General features: G+C 40.5%; 1 protein-coding gene and 1 long non-coding RNA gene across 5 annotated transcripts in view; one reads left to right on the plus strand and one right to left on the minus strand.

Moving 5' to 3' along the window:
* LOC117091797 (paternally-expressed gene 3 protein) overlaps nt 1-27454 on the minus strand; it is a 71749-nt gene that overhangs the window by 8152 nt on the left and 36143 nt on the right. For all 4 annotated transcript variants that reach the window (XM_033224595.1, XM_033224593.1, XM_033224594.1 and 1 more), the window contains one exon: nt 13672-13751. In XM_033224595.1, coding sequence (XP_033080486.1) covers nt 13672-13751 — 80 coding nt within the window. The remainder of the gene's footprint in view (nt 1-13671; nt 13752-27454) is intronic.
* LOC117091799 lies at nt 13721-23773 on the plus strand. Its single transcript, XR_004440525.1, has 3 exons — nt 13721-13879; nt 14852-15103; nt 22134-23773. It is a non-coding gene; the product is annotated as an uncharacterized LOC117091799 (long non-coding RNA).

Here is a 27454-nt window from a genome sequence, read left to right on the forward strand (position 1 = left end):
TTTGATCCAGAAATTCTTTTTTTAATTCTTAAAAATTTTTGTGGGTACATAGTACTTGTATATACTTCTGGGGTGCATGAGGTGCTTTGATACAGGCAGGCAATGTGGAATAAGCACATCCTGGGGAATGGGGTATCCATCCCCTTAGGCATTTATCCTTTGAGTTACAAACAATCCAGTTACACTCTAAGTTATTTTAAAATGTACAATTAAGTTATTATTGATTATAGACTCCCTACTGTGTTATCAATAGTAGGTCTTATTCATTCTTTCTACTTTTTTTTTTGTACTCGTTAGCCATCTCCACCTCCCTCCAGGCCCCCAACTACCCTTCCCAGCCTCTGATAACCACCCTTCTCATCTCTATTTAACCCCAAAATTCTATTCCTAGGTATATTTGCTCATATGTACTTAAAGACATGGATGGGTAGGTATGTTTATAATGGCATGTTTGGAACATCCAAAATCTGGAAATAACCCAAACATTCATTAACAGTAGAAGAGATAAATATGGTATAGCCATACAATGAAATAGTATTCTAGCAATAGAAATCAATTAACTGGCCAGGAACGGTGGCTCACGCCTGTAATCCTAGCACTTTGGGAGGCTGAGACGGGCGGATCACGAGGTCAGGAGATCGAGACCCTCCTGGCTAACACGGTGAAACCCCATCTCTACTAAAAATACAAAAAATTAGCCGGACGTGGTAGCAGATGCCTGTAGTCCCAGCTACTCAGGAGGCTGAGGCAGGAGAATGGCGTGAACTTGGGAGGCGGAGCTTGCAGTGAGCCGAAATCATGCCACTGCGCTCCAGCCTGGGCGACAGAGCAAGACTCCGTCTCAACAAAAAAAAAAAAAAAAAAAAAAAAAAAAGAAATCAATTAACTACAGTCATATATAACTACAGTTATATATAACAATCTTGATAGCCTAAGGTTGAATTTAAAAGGCAGATACCATATACCCAAAGGAAAATAAGCCATCCTACCAAAAAGACACATGCACTCATATGTTCATCACAGCACTGTTCACAGAAGCAAAGTCATGGAATCAACCCAACTGCCCATCTACAGTGGACTGGATAAAGAAAATGAGGTGTGTACACACCACTGAATGCTATGCAGCCAAAAAAAGAACAAAATCATGTCCTCTGCAGCAACACAGATGCAACCGGAAACCATTATCCTAAGCAAACTAAAGCAGAAACAGAAAACCAAATACCACGTGTTCTCACTTATTAGTGGGAGCTAAACACTGGGTTCACACGCTCATTAAAATGGGACAACAGGCAGAAGACAGGTGATTTCTGCATTTCCAACTGAGGTACCGGGTTCATCTCACTGGGGCTTGTTGGACAGTGGGTGCAGGACAGTGGGTGCAGCACACCGAGCGTGAGCTGAAGCAGGGCGAGGCATCACAGGAATGCAGGGGGTCAGGGAATTCCCTTTCCTAGACAAGCAAAGCTGTGACAGATGGCACCTGGAAAATTGGGTCACTCACATCCTAATACTGCGCTTTTCCAATGGTCTTAGCAAATGGCACACCGGGAGATTATATCCCGCACCTGGCTTGGAGGGTCCCATGCCCATGGAGCCTCGCTCATTCCTAGCACAGCAGTCTGAGATCGAACTGCAAGGCGGCAGCGAGGCTGGGGTACAGGCACCCGCCATTGCTGAGGCTTGAGTAGGTAAAAAAAAGCGGCCGGGAAGCTCAAACTGGGTGGAGCCCACCACAGCTCAAGCAGACCTGCCTGCGTCTGCAGACTCCACCTCCAGGGGCAGGGCACAGCCAAACAAAAGGCAGCAGAAACCTCTGCAGACTTAAATATCCCTGTCTGACAGCTTTGAAGAGAGTAGTGGTTCTCCCAGCATGGAGTTTGAGTCTGAGAACAGACAGACTGCCTCCTCAAGTGGGTCCCTGACCCCCGAGTAACCCAACTGAGAGACCCCAGCAGGGGCCAATTGATACCTCATACAGCTGGGTGCCCCTCTGAGACAAAGCTTCCAGAGGAAGGATTAGGCAGCAACATTTGCTGTTCAGCAATGTTCGCTGTTCTGCAGCCTCCGTGGGTGATACCCAGGCAAACAGGGTCTGGAGTGGACCTCCAGCAAACTCCAACAGACCTGCAGCTGAGGGTCCTCACTGTTAGAAGGAATACTAATAAACAGAAAGGACATCACACCAAAACCCCATCCGTATGTCACCATCATCAAAGACCAAAGGTAGATAAAACCACAAAGATGGGAGAAAAACAGAGCAGAAAAGCTGAAAATTCTAAAAATTAGAGCACCTCTTCCCCTCCAAAAGAATGCAGCTCCTTGCCAGCAATGGCACAAAGCTGGACGGAGAATGACTTTGACGAGTTGAAAGAAGAAGGCTTCAGACGATCAAACTTCTCTGAGCTAAAGGAGGAAGTTCGAACCCATCGCAAAGAAGCTAAAAATCTTGAAAAAAGATTAGACGAATGGCTAACTAGAATAACCAGTGTAGAGAAGTCCTTAAATGGCCCGATGGAGTTGAAAACCATGGCATGAGAACTATGTGACGAAGGCACAAGCTTCAGTAGCCGATTCAATCAACTGGAAGAAAGGGTATCAGTGACTGAAGATTAAAGAATGAAATGAAGCGAGAAGAGAAGTTTAGAGAAAAAAAAGTAAAAAGAAATGAACAAAGCCTCCAAGAAATATGGGACTATGTGAAAAGACCAAATCTACATCTGATTGGTGTACCTGAAAGTGATGGGGAGAATGGAACCAAGTTGGAAAACACTCTGTAGGATATTATCCAGGAGAATTTCCCCAACCTAGCAAGACAGGCCAACATTCAAATTCAGAAACTACAGAGAACGCCACAAAGATACTCCTTGAGAAGAGCAACTCCAAGACACAAAATTGTCAGATTCACCAAAGTTGAAAAGAAGGAAAAAATGTTAAGGGCAGCCAGAGAGAAAGGTCAGGTTACACACAAATGAAGCCCATCAGACTAAAAGCGGACCTCTCAGCAGAAACTCTACAAGCCAGAAGAGAGTGGGGACCAACATTCAACATTCTTAAAGAAAAGAATTTTCAACCCAGAATTTCATATCCAGCCAAACTAAGTTTCATAAGGGAAGGAGAAATAAAATCCTTTACAGACAAGCAAGTGCTGATTGTGTCACCACTAGGCCTGCCCTACAAGAGCTCCTGAAGGAAGCACTAAACATGGAAAGGAACAACCGGTACCAGCCACTGGAAAAACATGCCAAATTGTAAAGACCATCAATGCTTAGGAAGAAACTGCATCAACTAACAAGCAAAACAACCAGCTAACATCATAATGACAGGATCAAATTCACACATAATGACATTACCCTTAAGTGTAAATGGGCTAAATGCTCCAATTAAAAGACACAGACTGGCAAATTGGATAAAGAGTCAAGACCCATCTGTGTGCTGTATCCAGGAGACCCATCTCACATGCAGAGACACACATAGGCTCAAAATAAAGGGATGGAGGAAGATCGACCAAGCAAATGGAAAACAAAAAAAGGCAGGGGTTGCAATCCTAGTCTCTGATAAAACAGACTTTAAACCAACAAAGATCAAAAGAGACAAAGAAGGCCATTACATAATGGTAAAGGGATCAATTCAACAAGAGGAGTTCACTATCCTAAATATATATGCACCCAATACAGGAGCACCAAGATTAATAAAGCAAGTCCTTAGAGACATACAAAGAGACTTAGACTCCCATACAATAATAATGAAGACTTTAACACCCCACTGTCAACATTAGACAGATCAATGAGACAGAATTTTAATAAGGATATCCAGGAATTGAACTCATCTCTGCACCAAGCGGACCTAATAGACATCTACAGAACTCTCCACCCCAAATCAACAGAATATACATTCTTCTCAGCACCACATTGCACTTATTCCAAAATGGACCACATAGTTGGAAGTAAAGCACTCCTCAGCAAATGTAAAAGAACAGAAATTATAACAAACTGTCTCTCAGAACACAGTGCAGTCAAACTAGAACTCAGGATTAAGAAACTCACTCAAAACCACTCAACTACATGGAAACTGAACAACCTGCTCCTAAATGACTACCGGGTACATAACGAAATGAAGGCAGAAATAAAGATGTTCTTTGAAACCAATGAGAACAAAGACACAACATACCAGAATCTCTGGGACACATTTAAAGCAGTGTGTAGAGGGAAATTTATAGCACTAAATGCCCATAAGAGAAAGCAGGAAAGATCTAAAATTGACACCCTAACATCACAATTAAAAGAAACAGAGAAGCAAGAGCAAACAAATTCAAAAGCTAATAGAAGACAAGAAATAACTAAGATCAGAGAAGAACTGAAGGAGATAGAGTCACAAAAACCCTTCAAAAAATCAATGAATCCAGGAGCTGGTTTTTTGAAAAGATCAACAAAATTGATAGACCGCTAGCAAGACTAATAAAGAAGAAAAGAGAGAAGAATTAAATAGACACAATAAAAAATGATAAAGGGATATCACCACTGATCCTACAGAAATACAAACTACCATCAGAGAATATTATAAACACCTATAAGCAAATAAACTAGAAAATCTAGAAGAAATGGATAAATTCCTGGACACGTATACCCTCCCAAGACTAAACCAGGAAGAAGTTGAATCTCTGAATAGACCAATAACAGGCTCTGAAATTGAGGCAATAATTAATAGCTTACCAACCAAAAAAAGTCCGGGACCAGACGGATTCACAGCTGAATTCTACCAGAGGTACAAGGAGGAGCTGGTACCATTCCTTCTGAAACTATTCCAATCAATAGAAAAAGAGGGAATCCTCCCTAACTCATTTTATGAGGCCAGCATCACCCTGATACCAAAGCCTGGCAGAGATACAACAAAAAAGAGAATTTTAGACCAATATCCCTGATGAACATCGATGCAAAAACCCTCAATAAAATACTGGCAAACCGAATCCAGCAGCACATCAAAAAGCTTATCCACCATGATCAAGTGGGCTTCATCCCTGGGATGCAAGGCTGGTTCAGCATATACAAATCAATAAACGTAATCCAGCATATAAACAGAACCAAAGACAAAAACCACATGATTATCTCAACAGATGGAGAAAAGGCCTTTGACAAAAGTCAACAGCCCTTCATGCTAAAAACTCTCAATAAATTAGGTATTGATGGGATGTATCTCAAAATAATAAGAGCTATTTATGACAAACCCACAGTCAATATAATACTGAATGGGAAAAAAACTGGAAGCATTCCCTTTGAAAACTGGCACAAGACAGGGATGCCCTCTCTCACCACTCCTATTCAACACAGTGTTGGAAGTTCTGGCCAGGGCAATCAGGCAGGAGAAAGAAATAAAGGATACTCAAGTAAGAAAAGAGGAAGTCAAATTGTCCCTGTTTGCAGATGACATGATTGTATATCTAGAAAACCCCATCATCTCAGCCCAAAATCTCCTTAAGCTGATAAGCAACTTCAGCAAAGTCTCAGGATACAAAATCAATATGCAAAAATCACAAGCATTCTTATACACCAATAACAGACAGAGAGCCAAATCATGAGTGAACTCCCATTCACAATTGCTTCAAAGAGAATAAAATACGTAGGAATCCAACTTACAAGGGATGTGAAGGACCTCTTCAAGGAGAACTACAAACCACTGCTCAACGAAATAAAAGAGGACACAAACAAATAGAAGAACATTCCATGCTCATGGATAGGAAGAATCAGTATCGTGAAAATGGCCATACTATCCAAGGTAATTTACAGATTCAATGCCATCCCCATCAAGCTACCAAAGACTTTCTTCACAGAATTGGAAAAAACTACTTTAAAGTTCATATGGAACCAAAAAAGAGCCTGCGTTGCCAAGACAATCCTAAGTTAAAAGAACAAAGCTGGAGGCATCACGCTACCTAACTTCAAACTATACTACAAGGCTACAGTAACCAAAACAGCATGGTACTGGTACCAAAACAGACATATAGACCAATGGAACAGAACAGAGCCCTCAGAAATAAGACCACACATCTACAACCATCTGATCTTTGACAAACCTCACAAAAACAAGAAATGGGGAAAGGATTCCCTCTTTAATAAATGGTGCTGGGAAAATTGGCTAGCCATATGTAGAAAGCTGAAACTGGATCCTTTCCTTATACCTTATACAAAAATTAATTCAAGATGGATTAAAGACTTAAATGTTAGATCTAAAACCATAAAAACCCTAGAAGAAAACCTAGGCAATACCATTCAGGACACAGGCATGGGCAAGGACTTCATGTCTAAAACACCAAAAGCAATGGCAACAAAAGCCAAAATTGACAAATGGGATCTAATTAAACTAAAGAGCTTCTGCACAGCAAAAGAAGCTACCATCGGAGTGAACAGGCAACCTACAGAATGGGAAAAAATTTTTGCAATCTACTCATCTGACAAAGGGCTAATACCCAGAATCTACAAAGAACTTAAACAAATTTATAAGAAAAAAACAAACAACTCCATCAAAAAGTGGGCAAAGGATATGAACAGACACCTCTCAAAAGAAGACATTTATGCAGCCAACAGACACATGAAAAAATGCTCACCATCACTGCCATCACAGAAATACCAATCAAAACCACAATGAGATACCAACTCAAACCAGTTAGAATGGTGATCATTAAAAAGTCAGGAAACAACAGGTGCTGGAGAGGATGTGGAGAAACAGGAACACTTTTACACTGTTGGTGGGACTGTAAACTAGTTCAACCATTGTGGAAGACAGTGTGGTGATTCCTCAAAGATCTAGAACTAGAAATACCATTTGACCCAGCCATCCCATTACTGGGTATATACCCAAAGGATTATAAATCACGCTGCTATAAAGACACATGCACACGTATGTTTATTGTGGCACTATTCACAATAGCAAAGACTTGGAACCAACACAAATGTCCACCAATGATAGACTGGATTAAGAAAGTGTGGCACATATACACCATGGAATACTATGCAGTCATAAGAAAGGATGAGTTCATGTCCTTTGTAGGGACATGGATGAAGCTGGAAACCATCATTCTCAGCAAACTATCGCAAGGACAAAAAACAAACACTGCATGTTCTCACTCATAGGTAGGAATTGAAAAATGAGAACACTTGGACACAGAAAGGGGAACATGACACACTGGGGCCTGTTGTGGGGTGGGGGTAGAGGGGAGGGATAGCTTTAGGAGATATACCTAATGTAAATGATGAGTTAATGGGTGCAGCACACCAACCTGGCACATGTATACATATGGAACAAACCTGCACGTTGTGCACATGTACCCTAAAACTTAAAGTATAGTAAAAAAAAAAAAAAAAAAGAATTGCCAACAAATTTGAATGTGAAATATCTGAAAGGTCAAAGCTGTAAAAAACTCTACTTAATTTTTAAGAATATTTTAGGTAATATTAAAATACTAAAAATAATAAAAGCAGTTAATTGTTGTCCTAAAAAAAATGGGACAACAGACACTAGGGAATACAAAAGGAGGCAGGGAGGGAGGGGAGTAAGGGTTGGAAAAAGCCATTTATTGGGTACCATGCTTAGTACCTGAGTGACATATTCATTCATGCTCCAAATCTTAGCATTGTGTAATACACCTTTGTAACAAACCTGCACATGTGTGCCCTGATTCTAAAATAAAAGTGGAAAAAAAAAAAAGATAGACTGACCTCTTCAAATCTAACATTATCCTGAGGCAATAGGATACTTACCTTCCTTAGCAAATCTGAATATCTACCAACTAGAAAATTGTAACACGTATGAGAAAATGCATAGGATCTCCCCACTCAAATATGCTAATCCAGTAACAGTCTTCATAAACAGTTAATGACAAAAATTGAAAATTAAAACTTACTAGCCATTTTGCTCAAAATGTTATAGCAGTTAATAAGTTTTCTGTTTGTTTCCAGTTATACTTTGGCAATGAAACAAATGATTCAAAACCAAAGGTACATTGTCAGGCTGAGGTCTTAACCTGGCAATCAAGGATTCTTAAGGCTGAGCTTTGTAGTACATGTGCACCTTTCTGGAAGATAAAAATTCCAAGTTTCTCAAAGGAGTCTGTGACTCAAAATATTTAGAATAGACAGCAATCTCAGTTTTTCATAATCATTTTTCTTGTGCCTTATTTTACTTAACTAATACAGTTAATATGCTATAATACCTTGAATATAATGGATAATCAATATTATTATATATAAAAATTGTTAAAAGGGAAATGTTACCTGATTCACTATAAGACAACTGAATTTAGCTGTAGCAAAGGTATCTATTTCAAGTAAGAATCACTGTATGGTAGGTCATGATTTCTCAGTCACAGCGTCCTTTTTAAACGATGGTGGTCATGTGGTAGAGCATTTTTAAGACTGCTCTCTTACTGTTCCCAACTGTTTTCCTACTATAAACTGTCAATCAACCCTCCTTTCTTTTTTCCATCTCATTCTCTGTAACTATTAGAGAAAATTATGGGAACAAACCTATACTGGAATAAGGAGTTTTGAGTTCTGCTATTAGCTAGTTGTGAGGTATGGGTTAATTAATCTTTGATTCTCATTGTCTCATCTTTAAAATAAAGAGATCCATTACATTATCTCTAAAGTCATTTACACTCTAAAATTTTACAATAAAACACATAAAATTGCTTGATACTATAAAAATAAAAAGGCAAATATCAGAAGATTACATAAGACTAGGATAGTCATTTTATTAATACACATCTTTTGTGTTTTAATTGAAACTTTTTAAAACTTTATGCAAATCAACAAACATTGGATTAAATTAGGGATCACATACTGGCTGCCCAGCTCCTTCAGATGGGTTTATTTGGCTCGCGTGGTCCTTCTACTCTTTTTAAAAAATTTGTATTAGCTGCCAACACCAAAAAATTAGGAAATATCATTATTAACTGGTTTTGTAACTTCTGATTAACGACATTAGAAAATCTGGGGACCTGGGTACACACTCTCACCTGGGCACCATCAGCAAAAGCTGAGTCACAGCTGCCCTTATATATGGGACAGGCACTCCCCTGTTTGTCATAATCCACCCAGACCAGTTCCTTATTTATATTCCCTTGGTAGTCCCTTGGGGGCATCTTTGCTTGGAATCCCTGGCACAGACAAGGTAGGGACAGAGGGCTACTCTCAGGAGCAGATATTCTAGAACATCGTTTCTCAGCCTTTTTTCCTTATCTCACTCCCTCCACCCCAGCAATCTTTATAGACCATTTTTTTCTAATCACAACTCCCATGAATTTTTTCTGGTTCTAAAGAAAGCAGAGTATATTAATTTCATTATTGTCTTTTAGGTTTCTAAAACATGACTTAACAAGAACACTGGAGAACATTTTTGAAACAAAAAATCAGAAAACCTCGTAACAGTATCATGTCCCTGTAAGAGCTGCCATTTGTTAAAGGCCTACAGTAAGCCACACCCTTTGTGTGGGTAGAAGGGGTTGTCTTCATTTACACTATTTTCATTTTTGCAAAGTACATTCCAGTCCTTGGCATGGATATACTTTTTCAAACAATTGTAAATTAGCATTGATTCACATACACAGTTATTGGATGCTTCCAATTTTAATGTGCACACAAATCACCTGGGGATCTTGTTAAACACAGATTCTAATTCAGTTGGTGGAACTGGGGCCACAGGTGCCGTATGTCTATTTTTTTAATAACAGCTTTATTGAGATTTAATTTATGTATTATAAAAGTCACCTATTTGGAGTATGCGATTTAATGGGTTTTTAAGCATATTCACAGCGTTGTGCAACCATCACCCCAATAAGTTTCAGAACATTTCATCACCCCAAAAGAAACCCTGTACCTTCCAGCAGTCACTCTCCATTTCCCTCCAACATCTTCCCACCCTCTACCCCAAGCCCTAGGCAACCACTAACATACTTTATGTCTCCATGGATTTGCTGATTCTGGATATTTCATTAAAATGGAATACACGGTACCCCATACATTTTAATATTGCAAATATACTGTGTATCTGTGTATGTACTGTATGTATGCCTGTGCTATATACATAAGAAGAATAGTATGTGTTCATCCCCAAGAACCAATTTTCTTCCCCTTGAAGGCAATATCATCCTCCTTAAGAATGCATGTTCTACGACATGACTTTCAAGGAAAACGCCCTTTTCAATTGCTCTGTGACTTTCTGGCACGTCCTATATGGTTCTAAGAACATTCTTTTTTCCCTCAAACAGAGCCTGACACCGGTAGACATTGGTGAATAAACAAACAGATGATGACACTACCAGAATCATTTGTATAATCTTGTATAACGAGAAGAAAGTTTTATGTTTGATGATTTCATTAAAATATTATTCATTATTTTGGAGGAAATATATGGTAGGACATAATTACCTTTCCTTTTTTTTAAAATTCTGGGGTATTCTAGCCTATCCATGCTTCCCAGTGGACCCTATTGTCTCAAATCTCCAAATCCAAAAATTTAGTTGAAATAGGATGGCCAGATAAAATTCAGCATGCCCAGTTAAATTTGAATTTCAGTAAGTTTTAAGGGGCTGAGTTTTCTAAAATCTTTGACAATTTCAAGGATAGTGTGTTGGGTGGGAAGAGCACTGGGCTGGCAGTTCAGAGACCTGGGTTCAAGTACTGTACTGTTTTTTTCTTGTTTGTTTTCTGAGATAGAGTCTCCCTCTGTCGCCCAGGCTGGAGTGAAGTGGTGCTATCTCAGCTCCCTGCAACCTCCACCTCCTGGGTTCAAGCAATTCTCGTGCTACTCCCAAGTAGCTGGGATTACAGGTGTGTGTCACCACGCCCAGCTAATATTTGTATTTTTAGTAGAGACGGGGTTTCACCATGTTGGCCAGGCTGGTCTTGAACTCCTGACCTAAGGTGATCCGCCAGCCTTGGCCTCCCAAAGTGCTGGGGTTACAGGTATGAGCCACTGCACACGGCCTGTACTGTTATTTAATTGCATTGGACAAGACAGGTAACATCTCTGATCTGGACCTTGATCTATATAAATGGTCATCATACTTTTTGTATCATTGGGTTTTGTGAAGATCAAATTTTGTTATGTGTCTATTAAAAATCTTTTTTTTCTTTTTTTTCTTTTTTGACATGGAGTCTCACTCTCACCCAGGCTGGAGTGCAGCAATGTGATCTTGGCTCACTGCAACCTCCACCTCCCCAGTTCAAGTGATCCTCCTGTCTCAGCCTCCCAAGTAGCTGGGATTACAGGCACGTGCCACCATGCCCAGCTAATTTTTGTATTTTTAGTAGAGATGGGGTTTCACCATGTTGGCCAGGCTGGTCTTGAACTCCTGACCTCAGGTGATCCTCCTGCCTCAGGAAGGATATTGGCCTGAAATTTTCTTTTTTTTTGTTGTCTCTGCCAGGTTTTGCTATCCGGATGACGCTGGCCTCATAAAATGAACTTCTTTTTCTATTGTTTAGAATAGTTTCAGAAGGAATGGTACAAGCTCCTCTTTGTACCTCTGGTAGAATTTGGCTGTGAATCTGTCTGGTCCTGAGCTTTTTTTGGTTGGTAGGCTATTAATTACTGCCTCAATTTCAGAACTTGTTATTGGTCTATTCAGGGATTCGACTTCTTCCTGGTTTAGTCTTGGGGGGCGTGTATGTGTCCAGGAATTTATCCATTTCTTCTAGATTTTCTAGTTTATTTGTGTAGAGGTGTTTAAAGTATTCCCTGATGGTAGTTTGCATTTCTGTGGGATCAGTGGTGATATCCCTTTATTGTTTTTTATTGTGTCTATTTGATTCTTCTCTCTTTTCTTATTAGTCTGGCGAGCAGTCTATCTATTTTGTTGATCTTTTCAAAAAACCAGCTCCTGGATTCATTGATTTTTTGAAGTGTTTTTTGTGTCTCTCCTTCAGTTCTGCTCTGATCTTAGTTGTTTCTTGTCTTCTGTTAGCTCCTGAATTTGTTTGCTCTTGCTTCTCTGTTTCTTTTAATTGTGATGTTAGGGTGTCAATTTTAGATCTTTCCTGCTTTCTCCTGTGGGCATTTAGTGCTATAAATTTCCCTCTAAACACTGCTTTAGCTGTGTCCCAGATATTCTGGTACATTGTGTCTTTGTTCTCATCGGTTTCAAAGAACTTATTTATTTCTGCCTTAATTTCATTATTTACTGAGTCATTCGGGAGCAGATTATTCAGTTTCCATATAGTCGTGCGGTTTTGAGTGAGTTTCTTAATCCTGAGTTCTGAATTATTTTCCTTAAGAATGTTGAATATTGACCCCCCACTCTCTTCTGGCTTGTAGGGTTTCTGCAGAGAAATCTGCGTTAGTCTGATGGGTTTCCCTTTGTGGGTAACCCGACCTTTCTCTCTGGCTGCCCTTAACAATTTTTCCTTCATTTCAACTTTGGTGAATCTGACAATTATGCGTCTTGGAGTTGCTCTTCTCAAGGAGTATCTTTGTGCTTGCTGTTCGCTGTATTTCCTGAATTTGAATGTTGGCCTGTCTTGCTAGGTTGGGGAAGTTCTCCTGGATAACATCCTAAAGAGTGTTTTCCAACTTGGTTTATTCTCCCCATCACTTTCAGGTACACCAATCAAACGTAGGTTTGGTCTTTTCACATAGTCCCATATTTCTTGGAGGCTTTGTTCATTCCTTTTCATTCTTTTTTCTCTAATCTTGTTTTCATGCTTTATTTCATTAAGTTGATCTCTAGTCTCTGATAACCTTTCTTCTGCTTGATCGATTTGCTACTGATACTTACGTATGCTTCATGAAGTTCTCATGCTGTGTTTTTCAGCTCTATCAGGTAATTTATGTTTGTCTCTAAACTGGTTATTATAGTTAGCAATTCCTCTAACCTTTTTTCAAGGTTCTTAGCTTCCTTGCATTGGGTTACAACATGCTCCTTTAGCTTGGAAGAGTTTGGATAAACAACAGTTTTTTACGTAAGTATGTCCTAAACATTGCATACTTATGCAAAAAATTGTTTATCTGAAATTCAAACTTCATACTTATGCTAAAAATTTATTTATACTTATGCTAAAAATTTATTCATAGTTTATCTAAAATTCGAATTTAATTTGGGCATTGTGTATATTTACTTGCTAAATCTGGCCAGCCTAAGTTGGAGTAACAGCACTACATTAGGCAGCAATAACTAAGGGTTTATGAATGTGGACTCTAAAGCCAGACTGCCTGGGTTCATGTCTCAATTGTATTATTTAACAGCTGTGTGACCTTTAGCATATTACCTAGCCTTTCTGCTTCCACTCCCTCATATATAAAAAGGGGTACAACAATAATGCAAACCACATAAGGGTTTTTTAAAATAAAATAGAATACTAAAAAAAGTAAACAATTAATTCAAAAGACAGGGAAAGAGGAAAAATATTAAATAAATAGTATGTGGGATGGTGATAAGTACAACAGAGAAAAGTAAAGCAAGGAAGGAGGATAAAAGAGTCAGAAGGACTTTTCTTGGAGAAATAAGAAAAAAAAGAATCATAAGCAAATGTTACATTACTCAGAAAAAAGGCTCAGTAAGGTGATATTTAAATAAAAACTGAACGGAAATGAGGATGTGGTTTAATTAAATAAGGAAGTCCACAAATTAGGAAGATAAGATCCCCATATTTGATAACCATGTCAGAGGAAAGCCTGACTCACCTGGGGCCCAGCAGATGGCAGATTGTCTAACATCTCTGTGTTCTTCTTTTCTGCAGGGACAGAGTCCTGAGCAAGGAAACCTAGAAGGGAGAGAGGAATAACCAGGGAATTGAGTCCTGTCTGGCAGCACTGACAGACACAGTGGCCAGCCACCCTCATGCCACCCTGTCCTGCCATGGGAAGGAACAGCAGCTCTAGAGTTCCTATGGTGAGAAAGACAGAAATCATTTCTCAACTCAATATAACAAGTTCCAAAAGACAGCTCTGGTTATTTCCCAGCTCTAAATGCTTCAATGGCTCCCATGCCTTCCAAATAAAGTGAAAGTTCCCTCCACATCAGTCATTTCGGGCCTCACTGTCCAATCAAGGTCACCACAGAACCTCTGTCTCTCAACTGTAAAGCAGAAATAATGACAATACCTATACAGTAGTCCCCACTTATCTGAGGTTTTGCTTTCTGCAGTTTCAGTTACCCATGGTCAACTGGGGGTCAAAAATATTGAATGGAAAATTCCAGAAATAAACAATTCATATATTATAAATTGTGTGCCATTCTGGTGATGCAATCTCACACTTTCCTGCTCTGTCCCACGTGGGACACGAATCATCAGTGTATCCACTCTGTATACACTACCTACCTGTTAGTCACTTACTAGCTGTCTTGGTTATCAGATCAACTGTCATGGTATCACAGTGCTTGTGTTCACGTAGCCCTTATTTTACTTACTAATGCCCCCAAAGCACATGAGTAGTGATGCTAACCTACTGTTATAATTGTTCCACTTTATAACTAGTTGTTGTTAATATCTTACTGTGCCTAATTAATCAACTTCATCATAAGTATGTATGTAGAGGAGAAGACATAGTATGTGCAGGGTTTGATACTATCTACACTTTCAAGTGTGTTAGAATGTATGCCCCTCAGATAAGGGGAGTATACTATACCTGTAAGGGCTCTTGTGAGAATTAAACATTATATATGTAAGGCACACAGTAGGTATTTTGTTTGGTAAATGGCAGCTCTTATGATTAAGCTTTTCCTACATATTTCTCACTCATTGATCTAAAAGACAACCACCACGTTCCCTCCAGGAGCCTTAACCTTGATGGCCTTCCTTGCCTATATATTCTTTTCTGGGTAAACCCTTCATTAATCTGTTGTTTATTTCTGGTACCCTAGGGAACTCTTTCCTTCTCACTGAACTCTAGCTTCATCAATAGCTCAGTGCCTCTGGCCAAGTTTTTAGCCTCTGGGACAACATCCACTATATCTATATGAGGCACTCACTGTAACACCGTGATTAAGAGTACAGATGCTGGAGCCAGCAGCCTAAGTCTGAATCCTGACTGCCAATTATTATTATAAGTTGTGGAACCATGGTCAAGTTACTCAACCTCTTTATGCCTCTGGTTCCTGGTCTATGAAATGAAGGTAATACCTATTTCACAGAGCTATTAATAGAAGAAAATGAATTAACATGAAAGAACACCTGTGATAATACATTAAAACATTCTAAGTGCTCAAGTGTTCACTGTTAGCATTTTTAAAATTCTTTTAAGTAATGTGGGAGCACAGAATGGGATTAATCATAATCCTTAGTTAATGATATGCTATCTTTATTGAGCCATGCATGGCCCTCATGGTTATTTTAAATCCATTTGTTTATATTTCTAAGTATAATTAAGGCCTGTGAATTTACTATCCAACCCCAAACTAGAACATTCCCAATAACTTACATCTGCCTGTGTGCTTCTTTCATGTCCATATTCCAGCCTTCCCGCTAGAGATAACTATGCTCTGAGGTCTGGTGTTTGTATTCATTTTTCCCTTGCTATATATATGCCCCAAACAATACTTTGCTTTTGGTTAGTATTACTTTTTTCAAAGGACTATAAGGACCCAGTGACTTTCTTCTCTCATTCTAGAAATACCTCCTTAGCTCTAATCTAATAACTTGAGTTTCTAAGATACCAGTCAAATTTTGGCAGAAGTTGGACTTCCAGTCTTTGTATCTCCCACATTTTATGCCCCCTTGCATCTAAAATTTAGCTAATCATTCTTGTTCTTGAATAGAAAGACTAAATAATGTAAAGACCAATTTTCCCAAATTTATACTTAATATATTAATGCCACAAGCAATCCCAGGAGATTTGTTTTTGTAGTGTGTGTGTGTTATTTTGTGTTGAAACTAAGGTTTACACTGGATAAGAAATGTGAGGCAAGGTGAACAAAGCTGGTACACTCAGAGAAACAGTAAATGTTAAAAGCAAAAACCAAACCCACACAGGCATAAAAAGGAATGAAATCATGTCCTCTGCAGCAATATGGTTGCAGCTGAAGCCATTATCCTAAGCAAATTAACACAGAATCTGCGGTGGCTCACGCCTATAATTCCAGCATTTTGGGAGGCCGAGGTGGGTGGATCACAAGGTCAGGAGTTCAAGACCAGCCTGGCCAACATGGTGAAACTTCGTCTCTACTAAAAACACAAAAATTAGCCAGGTGTGGTGGTGGGCGCCTGTAATTCCAGCTACTCAGGAGGCTTAGGCAGGAGAATTGCTTGAACCCGGGAGGTGGAGGTTGCAGTGAGCTCAGATCATGCCACTGCACTCTACCCTGTCTACCCTGGGTGACAGAGCAAGACTCCATCTCAAAAAAAAAAAAAAGAGAAAACCAAATACTACGTGTTTCCACTTTTAAGTGGGAGCTAAACATTGGGTATACATGGACACTAAGATGGGAACAATAAACACAGAGAATTCCAAAAAGGGGTAAGAAGGAAGGAGGGCAAAGGTTGAAAAACCGCCTATCCAGTACTATGTTCACTACTTGGGTGACAGAATCATTAGAAGCCCAAATTTCAGCATCATCCAATATACCCATGTAATAAACCTGCAAATGCACCCCTGAACTTAAAATAAAAATTTAAAAATAACCCAAATCCCAAATTTCTTTCATCTCACATGAGATTAGGCAGATCAGACTGAATGTATAAAATGCATTCTTTCATTCATTCACTCAACAAATTTCTATTCAGCTCCTATTATATGCCAGGCATAAAGCAGATATTCAATAAATAGAAGCAGCCAGTTGCTTCCTCCTTCTCACATGCCTGAATAAAGTTTGCCACCATGGTTCCTGCCTCTTTGCTGTTCTTGGGTTGTTTTGACCTAACCCATGTCTAAATCTCCTCTGGCAGGGTGCTCAGAAACTGTGCCAGCACTAGTTGCTCTATCATCTGCTCCTTACTGAGGAGCTCCAGCTGCATCCATTGCAAACTGAACTCCTGGATTTGGCTCACAGCTTCATAAGGCCTATTCACTGACAGGTACTGAAAATCCCCAAACTTCTGAGGAGAAACTTTCAGTGCCTCCGTTTCTAGTTTCTTCTCTTGACCACGCATACAAAAGATGTAGGGATTCCTCAAGATATCCGAAACTCCTGTCACATCCGGCATCTCTACACCTTGGCCCTTTACAAGACAGAGCTACTCTTAAAGGCAGGCTGCTCTGGTACACAATGCTGTGGAAGATGGTGGGCAGAGTTGTATCAGCTGAAAGGATACAGAAACCTCAGGAACTGCAGAAATTACGTAGAGACTTACAACTAGCCTGCAGTGTTATGACTGGACAGTGGAGTAGAGGTGATCTGAGCAAGTATTACACAAAAGATGACAGCTATAAATAGCCAATCAACATAAAACAAGGCTAAACTTCATTAGTTATCAGAGATATAGGAATTAAAACCCCAATAGGGTAACACTACACACCCTCCAAAACATCCAAAATGAAAAAGTCAGACAACACCAAGTGTTGGCAAGGAGATACAGCCACAGTAGGCTGATATATTTGTATACTGGAACACTAAACAAAAAATACGAATGTAAGTTGCTGTTGAATGAAAGAAACCAGACTCAAAAAAAAGGTCTATATTATATGATTCCATTTATACGAAGGTCAAAAACAGGCAAAATAAACCTAAAGTATTAGAATTCAGAATAGTGGCTGCTGTTGGGGGAAGAGTGGTAATGACTGGAACCAGGCATGAGGGCTTCTGGAAAGCTAGGAATGACGTGGACACAGTGTATTCACTTTCTGAAAACCGAGCTACACATTTGTGGTTTGTACCCTTTTCCGTATGTATATCTCGCTAAACATTTTTTAGCTGTATTACAGCAGTAGGAAAACATCTATCTAGGTCATAGTATCAGTGGAAAAAGGAAACCTGTACATAACAATATATGCTTAACCATATAAAGCACAGAAAAGGCAGTAAACCAAAATACTACGCCAGTGGGTTAAGTACGAACAGTAATATTATAAGTAATTTTTACAGGTGATTTTGTACTTTCTCTGTCAAAACTATTTTCTGGCTTCAAGATGTTCTACAACAAACCTTCATTTCTTCTGTAATCAGAGAAATAAAACATACCTTCCATAAAGGCTACACTCACTCTAAGAAACTATGAACAAAGATGCCACTGGGAGGAAACATTTTTTTCTTTCCTTCTCCCCACTAAAACTTACACCTTTTATTTCTATAATTTAACTGTTTTTCCACTTGAAAGCATTTATTTTTGTTTTCCATTATTATAAATCATAATATAATGAACATCACTGAAACTAAGTATTTGTTCTCAAATTACACAGACAAAAGGGATAAACTGTTTTTAAAAGTTCTTGACACAATCGGCCAAATTTTCCTTTCAACGGCTTCTACCAACTTCTTCCAAACTCAATGTGTAAGATTACGTCTCAGTCCACCTTACAAGCCAATAGTGCCATCTTCATGGGCCTGTAATTAGGGCAGTCACAAGTGCCCCACTCTTATAAAGCCCACAGCCCTAGTTTAAGGCTTTACTGTCACTCTTGAAATTTTTCACAATTTTTTGGACAAGGAGCCCCACATTTTCATTTTGCACTAGGCCCTGCAAATTATGTAACTGGTTCTGCCAATCAAGAATATTATCATCCCTCGAAATCTGTTGTCAATTAGCCAGATTTAAAAATACATCATTTTGGCCAGGCGCGGTGGCTCAAGCCTGTAATCCCAGCACTTTGGGAGGCCGAGACGGGCGAATCACGAGGTCAGAAGATCGAGACCATCCTGGCTAACATGGTGAAACTCTGTCTCTACTAAAAAATACAAAAAACTAGCTGGGCGAGGTGGCGGGTGCCTGTAGTCCCAGCTACTCGGGAGGCTGAGGCAGGAGAATGGCGGGAACTCGGGAGGCGGAGCTTGCAGTGAGCTGAGACCCGGCTACTGCACTCCAGCCTGGGCGGCAGAGCGAGACTCCGCCTCAAAAAAAAAAAAATAAAATAAAAAAAAAATAAAAAATAAAAAAATATATCATTTTATTCCTTAATTTTACATTTCTTTTGATTAATAATACGGCGTTCTCTTTGTTTCGGATTTACTAGCCAACTATAAATTGTTCACGTCCTTTGTGCTTCTTTCCATTGGGGTGTTTCTTTTTTTATTTTCTTTCTTTCTTTCTTTTTTTTTTTTTTGAGGCAGACTCTCGTTCAGTCGCCCAGGCTGGAGTGCAGTGGCACAATCTTGGCTCACTGCAATCCCCGCCTCCTGGGCTCAAGTGATTCTCAGGCCTCAGCCTCCAGCCTTGGGGTGAGTTCCGGGCCCACCAGCGCAGGGCCGTCCTGGGTTCCTCCCTGCAGGGGCAGTGATTTTAGGGCAGTTAGACGCAGCCCTCGCCTCTGGAGTGGCTTTTCCACAAGGCCCCAGTAGGACGCGGCGCGGAGTCTCCCTCACGAAGCCGCGCGCTGCCCTGCACTGGATGCCTCTCGCGCCCTCACGTCCACTGGGGCCCCAGCCCCGCCCAGGCCGCTGGCTGGGCTGCCCGCGCGCCGGCCTTTCTCCTGCCCCAGGGGCCCAGCGAACTCACCTCGCATGCCTCACGCCCTGGCCTGACTGAACGTCTCCACTGCCTGACTGAACGTCTCCACTCCCCGACCAAAACCAGCAGCGCATGCGCCGTGGCTGGCTTGCGCGTGCGCTCTGCGGTGCAGGGGCTGCGGAACCACAGTCGCTCGCAGCCAAGTGCCCTGTGAGACACGAGGATAGGGTTGGGACTGCGAGGAGAAGGGCGGCGACGAAGGAGGGCGCTCCTGTGACCTTCCTCCTTAAAACTAACGCCTTCTGTTGGTGGTGGGCGCCTGTAACCCCAGCTACTCGAGAGGCTGAGGCAGCAGAATTGCTTGAACGCGGGAGGCGGAGGTTGCAGTGCGCCAAGATCGCGTCACTGCACTCCAGCCTGGGCGACAGAGCAAGACTCCGTCTCAAAAAAACAAAAACAAAAAAAACAAAAAAACTAACGCCTTACGTAAGTTTTGGAGAGTTAATATGTTACTTAGAACTTGAGGATAAGTGGTTTAAATAAAAAATAATAAACTAGATAATTTCAAAAATTTGAAAATACGCGGTAGTCAGTGAAAACCGTTCCTCACACCACGTGTGCACCATTCACCAAAATTTTACCCCAAAAACATAGGTAACCACTGTAACTGATCCGAAGTGTCACACCAATGTTTCTTTATACTTGTAGAAGGAATGTTTATGTGTATGTGTGTAACGCTTCCCTCAGTATTCCTGGGGGATTTGTTTTAGAACCCCCAGGATATCAAATTTTGTGGACACTGAAGGCTCATGTAAAATGGCATAGTATTTGCATATAATCTATGCACATGCTTAGGCATACTTTAATTCATCTCTAGATTACTTACATTACCTAGTACAGTACCTACACATCATTCTTGTGGATTTGACAGTACACAGCACACATGGCAAATTTAAATTGTGGATTTTGGAACTTGGTGGAATTTTCTTCCAAATTTTTCTTTTTCTTTTTCTTTTTTAACTTTGTTAGAGATGATGTCTCACTCTGTCACCCAGGCTGGAGTGACAGAACAGTGGAGCCCCCGAAGCTGGATGCCCCTGCTGCAGGTTGGCCCCACTCATGCCCAAACTTCAAAGCTGGAGGCTGATCCCCGCTGGACAGTGGGTCGGTCCTCTAGGCCCAGGAATGACCAAGCAAAGCTTCCCGTCTGGCTGCTCACCCATGGGCAAGTGAGGCGAGCTTGCTCAGTGAGTCCACTAAAGGTTCCCCCAGGCAGTGAGAGGCAGGGAGGCTGACCATATGCCCAGGATGAGTGGGACAAAGAGCAGGCAAATGAAAGCATTGCCAGAAAAGGATCTTGATCCAAATCCCAAAAGAGGGTTCTTGGATCTCGCACAGGAAGGAATTCAAGGTAAGTCACAGAGCACAGTGAAAAAGGCAAGTTTATTAGAAGCTATTCCATTACAGAGTAGGGCGTCATCAGAAAGCAAGCAGACGAACACACCATCTTTAAGATTTTAGGAATCTTGTCTACATAAAGATTAAACTAAGCTGTGACTATGTGAGGGTGAGCTGAAAGCATGACAAAATTTATTACTCTTTTGATTTAAAGAGGCCGGGAACAGTGGCTCGGCCAGCCATGGTGGCTCACACCTGTAATCCCAGCACTTTGGGAGGCTGAGGCAGGCAGATGACCTGAGGTCAAGAGTTTGAGACCAGCCTAATCAACATGGTGAAACTCCCTCTCTACTAAAAATATTTTTTAAAAAAAATAGCTGGGTGTGGTGGCGCATGCTTGTAGACCTAGCTACTCAGGAGGTTGAGGCATGAGAATGGCTTGAACCCAGGAGGTGGAAGTTGCAGTGAGCTGAGATCGTGCCACTGCACTCCAGCCTGGGCAATAGAGTGAGACTATGTCTCAAATAATAAATAAATAAATAAATAAATAAGTTGTGACTATGTGAGGGTGAGCCAAAAGCATGACAAAATTTATTATTACATTGATTTAAAGAAAACTGTCCTTAGAAAGGTGAGAGAGGAACTGAAGGGTTGACAGTGTAGACTACAGAACCAGGAAATGACCTGCCAGCAAGTCTTTTATGTGTGTGCGTTCTTTTCTATTTCTTTCTGTTTATTCCTCTTAGAGTTTGTTCTCTTATGCCTGTGAAAACCTCCTGCATGCCAGTTTCCATGCACTGGAGGAACTTGGATTCTCCCCTTCTTAAAAGTACCTCTTTCTTCTTCTCCTCCTCCTTCCCCTCCTCCTCCTCCTCCCCTTCCTCCTCCCTGAGGCCCTAAAGACAAGGTGGCCTTGGCTGCTCTACCAAAAGGAGGACGATTCAGAGGCTGTGAGGTTAAGGGATCACTTTTGGGGGATTGGAAGAAATCTCTATTATGAGGTTAAGGTACCTATGGGAGACTACCTGAGACAGGGTGCCAGTGATGCCCACTGGCCTCAATAAGACACCACGGATGCCTGAGTGCAATGGTCAATATTGGTTTTGTGCACAGTAAGGAAAATTTAGAGCTTAAATGGTCAATCTGCTGCTACAGAGTTAAGTAGAGTCTTCTAAAGCTCTGTATCTTCCTCATTTTCTTCTCTGCCAGCTTTGAATCTGCTGTTATTAAGTTGTTGATGCTGAAATAACACTTATTATTTATGGTCTAACTGAAATGGCAATACTGGAAACTTGCCTGAAACTGAAGAAAAAAATGAAAAAGAAGTTTTTACAATCAAAACTACCATGAAGACTGCTTTGCTTTTGGTCCACAGCTTTCATTGAATTACTTATCAGGGCAAACAAAGTTTAACCATGTGAACAGGTTCCAATTTTGTTAGAAATAATTTGGATGCAGCTATCTTTATACAATGGTGAGTTTGTATTGCTATCTCATGGCTAAAATTCTGAGGTAAAAGCTTTTGGATGTTTGTGTGTGTGTGTGTGCATGTGACAAAAACAAGCAATGGGGAAAGGAGTCCCTATTTAATAAATGGTGTGGGGAGAACTGGCTAGCCATATGCAGAAAGTTGAAACTGGAGCCCCTCCTTATACCATATACAAAAATCAACTCAAGATGGATTAAAGACTTAAATGTAAAAACCCAAACTATAAAAACCCTAGAAGAAAATCTAGGCAATACCATTCAGGACATGGGTACAAGCAAAGATTTCATGACAAAGATGCCAAAAGCAGTAGCAACAAAAGCAAAAATTGACAAATGGAATCTAATTAAAAAGCTTCTGTACAGCAAAAGAAACTATCATCAGAGTGAACAGACAACCTACAGCATGGGAGAAAAATTTTTGCAATATATCCATCTGACAAAAGTATAATATCCAGTGTCTACAAGGAACTTAAACAAATTTACAGGAAAAAAACAACGCCATTAAAAAGTGGGTAAAGGACATGGACAGACACTTCTCAAAAGAAGACATTTATGTAGGCAACGAACATTTTTTAAAACAAAAGCTCAACACCACTGATCATTAGAGAAATGCACATGAAAACCACAATGAGATAGCATCTCACACCAGTCAGAATGGCTATTACTTAAGGGTCATAAAACAACAGATGATAGCAAGGTTGTGAAGAAAAATGAACACTTTTATACTGTTGGTTGGAGTGTAAATTAGTTCTATCATTTTGGAAGACAGTGTGGTGATTCCTTAAAGACCTAGGGGAAGAAATACCATCTGACCCAGCACTCTCATTACTGGGTATATACCCAGAGGAATATAAATCATTCTGTTATAAAGATACATGTGCATGTTCATTGCAAAATAGCACAACCATGGAATCAACCTAAATGCCCATCAACAACAGACTTGATAAAGGAAATGTGGTACATATACACCAAGGAATAACATGCAGCCATAAAAAGGATCAAGATCATGTCTTTTGCAGGGACCTGGATGGAACCAGAAGCCATTATCCTCAGCAAATTAATGCAGGAACAGAAAAGCAAATACCACATGTTCTCACTTATAAGTGGGAGCTGAATGATGAGAACACACAGACACATGGTGGGGAACGATACACACTGGGGCCTGTTGCAGGGTGTGGAGTGAGAGGGAGAGCATTGGGAAGAATAGATAATGCCTGCTGGGCTTAATACCTACAGGATGGAATGATCTGTGCAGCAAACCACTATGGCACACATCTATGTAACAAACCTACACATCCTGACATGTACCCTTGACCTTAAAATAAAAGTTGGAAATAAAAAAAAACCCTAAACATATACCTGCTACATGATCCAGTGATTTCATTTTTAAGTATTTACCCAAGTGAAATAAAAACATATGGCCACATATGCAAAAAAAAAAAAAAAAAACCCAAAAAACAAACAAAAAAACTTGTACATGAATGTTCTTAGCAGCTATATTCATGATAGCCAAAAATCTGGAAACAGCCCAGGTGTCAATCAATAGGAGAAAAAATAACCAAAGTATGGTAGGTTCATGTGATGGAATACTACTCAGCAAAAAAGGAACAAACTGCCTATACATGCAATAAAATGGATGAATACAGAAAAACATGCTGAGTGAAAGAAGAGTTACACAAAGAATGCATGCTGTGTCATTCCATTCATGCTAATTCTACAACAAGCAAAACTAATGTGTGGTGAAAATAAATTGGTGGTTGCCTCTAGTGAGATTGAGTTGGAGACTGATTGATGAGCAGCATGAGGGAATTTTGGGATTGACAATATTGTTTTGTATATTAATAGAGATTTGAGTTACACAGGTGTACATATTTTCCAAAACTCATTGAATAATATCCTTAAGATTTGTATGTTTTGATGTATGTAAATTTGACCTCACAATAGAAAAGAAAGAATCCTTAAAAAAAAATGAGGCCGGGCACGGTGGCTCAAGCCTGTAATCCCAGCACTTTGGGAGGCCGATACGGGCGGATCACGAGGTCAGGAGATCGAGACCATCCTGGCTAACATGGTGAAACCCCGTCTCTACTAAAAAGAAAAAATACAAAAAACTAGCCGGGCGAGGTGGCGGGTGCCTGTAGTCCCAGCTACTCGGGAGGCTGAGGCAGGAGAATGGCGTAAACCCAGGAGGCGGAGCTTGCAGTGAGCTGAGATCTGGCCACTGCACTCCAGCCTGGGCGGCAGAGGAGACTCTGTCTCAAAAAAAAAAAAAAAAAAAGAAAAAAAAAAAGAACTAAGTACATATAAATGGGAAAAGTGCTTGTAGACAAACTTTTCATGTCATGTAAAATCTTATAATTATTTTGAATTGAATAATAAATACCCATTAGATGTTGGGGGTGTTTTCCAATTAAAAATGGGTTATAATATGAAAAAAACATGTTTCTAAAAATTATAGAATGGTTTCAGCTATAAAATGCTAACATCTGATAAACAGTTCAAGATTTATTGCTTCCTGAATTTTCACTAAAATTTAAGTTTACTAAAAGTAAGAATTGCAATAATATATAACTCTGTAAGTTGTCTTTTTATTGAGATAACAATAATTTTATGTAGTTTAGAGGTTATTTAAAAGTTATTTATTTTAAAAGGTAGAAAAGAACGAGTAAGAGAGAGAAAGAGAGAGAGAGAGAAAAGATTTGTAGACATAAATATGTATTTTTGGTAAGAAAAGAAAATAATTTTATATAAGAAAAGGATTTCATGTGGTAAAGTTTTGTCCTAAAATAAAATGACCAATTATTTTAAAAGAGGTATTATAGAACAAATCAAAAGGTCCAAGCATGTCATAGATGGTCTGTAAAAGTCATGATCAAGTCTGTGGAAGAAAATTTATAAAAGGAATTTTGTATATTATTAAGTTGGCTATAATTAATAAGAAATTATTCATAAGTCTTTCTGAGATTGGTCCCCTATGTTAAAACAAGGTTTCTTGATGGTATTACTTTTTTTTTTTTTTTTTTTTTTGAGACGGAGTCTTGCTCTGTCGCCCAGGCTGGAGTGCAGTGGCACGATCTCGGCTCACTGCAAGCTCCGCCTCCCGGGTTTACACCATTCTCCTGCCTCAGCCTCCCGAGTAGCTGGGACTACAGGCGCCCGCCACCTCGTCCGGCTAGTTTTTTGTATTTTTTAGTAGAGACGGGGTTTCACCGTGTAGACCAGGATGGTCTCGATCTCCTGACCTCGTGATCCACCCGTCTCGGCCTCCCAAAGTGCTGGGATTACAGGCTTGAGCCACCGCGCCCGGCCTTACTTTTTTTTTTTTTTTAAGACAGAGTCTCACTCTGTCACCCAGGCTGGAGTGCAGTGGTGCGATCTTGGCTCACTGCAACCTCCACCTCCTGGGTTCAAGAAATTCTCTGCCTCAGCCTCCCAAGTAGCTGGGATTACAGGTGCCCACCACCAGGCTGGCTAATTTTTTGTGTGTTTTTAGTAGAGACAGGGCTTTCACCATGTTGGCTAGGCTGGTCTTGAACTCCTGACCTCGTGATCTACCTGCCTCGGCCTCCCAAAGTGCTGGGATTACAGGTGTGAGCCACCTCTCTCGGCCTCTTTATTGTGTTAATTTAATTTATTGTGTTAATGAAATTGTAAGAGGTTTTGATTTTTAATTCTATAATCTTTGACCTATAGCTCCCTTATTCTCAGTGGTCTCTGCAGGCAACACACTCCCTTCTTACCAATCACCTTCAGACTCCTCTCAGGGACTCAGCCCAACCACTACCTGGAGCAGGACATTTACCAGTCTTACTCTATGATACCCCTTCCAGCAGGTCCCCAGTGGGGAAAGAGAGATGTTTGCTGTACATTTTCCCTTCACAACTTCAGAGCTTTATAACTGAAAGTCTCATTCTAAAGGACTAAGGGAAGATCTGAGGGGTTTCAAAACCTCATTCAGAATAGTTTTGGACCCATGACCTCAACTGGGCAGATGTTCAATCCCTTTTGATATTCTCCTCAGTGAAACAGAAAAATACCTCTGCTCTCAAAAGGGTCAGGGAGGAAGTGGACCAATCCCATAGAGAAGAGACAAACAATCCTATTTTAGCTCTCAGAGCACAGCGGACATTAGACATAAACTCCAAAAAGTAAAATTAGAGCTCGATGCTCTCATCTCAAGACTAGTAGACCTAGGCAGTAAGGTGTCCAACAACTGGGATAGGGAGAAAGAACATAAAGAAGACAGACAGGACAAATGGCAAGCCCACCTACTGGCTGTTGCTCTCGAGTGCCAGCTAGAAAACTCACAGGATACCTATCCATAAAGTACCACAACTGAAGTGAGTGATCCCTGGTCCCCTAACAAACAGAAAGGATCCTAAAGACCTAAGGGACTAGGACAAAACCAACATGCCGTCTATAAGGGGGAGGATCACTGGAAAACGGACTATCTCCTTCATGTCTGAAGGGAGGGGGAAGAGGGTACGTCCCACCAGGTGCCTCACAGAGGCAGATGGTCCAAGTAGAAAAAAAAGATTGACAGGTCCTGGGTACTCCTCAATTGGCCCTGAAGGTGTCCGTCCTGCTAGGAGCCCAGGCTGACACTGGGCATGGGGAACAAGCCTGTTGACTTCTTGGTCAACACAGGGGGCCACCTACTTGGTTCTGAACACCCCCAAGAATAAGGTCAGCCACCACAATTGCCTATGGAAATGTGAGGGAAGGCAAAAGATAGTCCCTTTATTGAGATCCTAAAATATAAACTAGATCAAACGAGATGCACTAAAAGGGATGGCCCCAATGATTAAAGAGCTTAGAAAACAGGGACTTCTGAGGGCCTGTCAATCCCCTTGCAATACTCCTATCCTCCGTGTTAAGAAATCAAATGGAAAATACCAATTAGTGTAAGACTTAAGGACAATTAATGAGGTCACAGAAAACATAAACCCAGTGTACCTAACCCTTATACTCTATGGTCCACTCTGCCTCCAAGTTGGACATGGTACTCAGACCTGGATCTAAAAGATGACTTTTTCTGCATC

Source organism: Trachypithecus francoisi, unplaced genomic scaffold, assembly GCF_009764315.1.
Source record: "Trachypithecus francoisi isolate TF-2019V2 unplaced genomic scaffold, Tfra_2.0 Lachesis_group12, whole genome shotgun sequence".
Taxonomy (NCBI): domain Eukaryota; kingdom Metazoa; phylum Chordata; class Mammalia; order Primates; family Cercopithecidae; genus Trachypithecus; species Trachypithecus francoisi.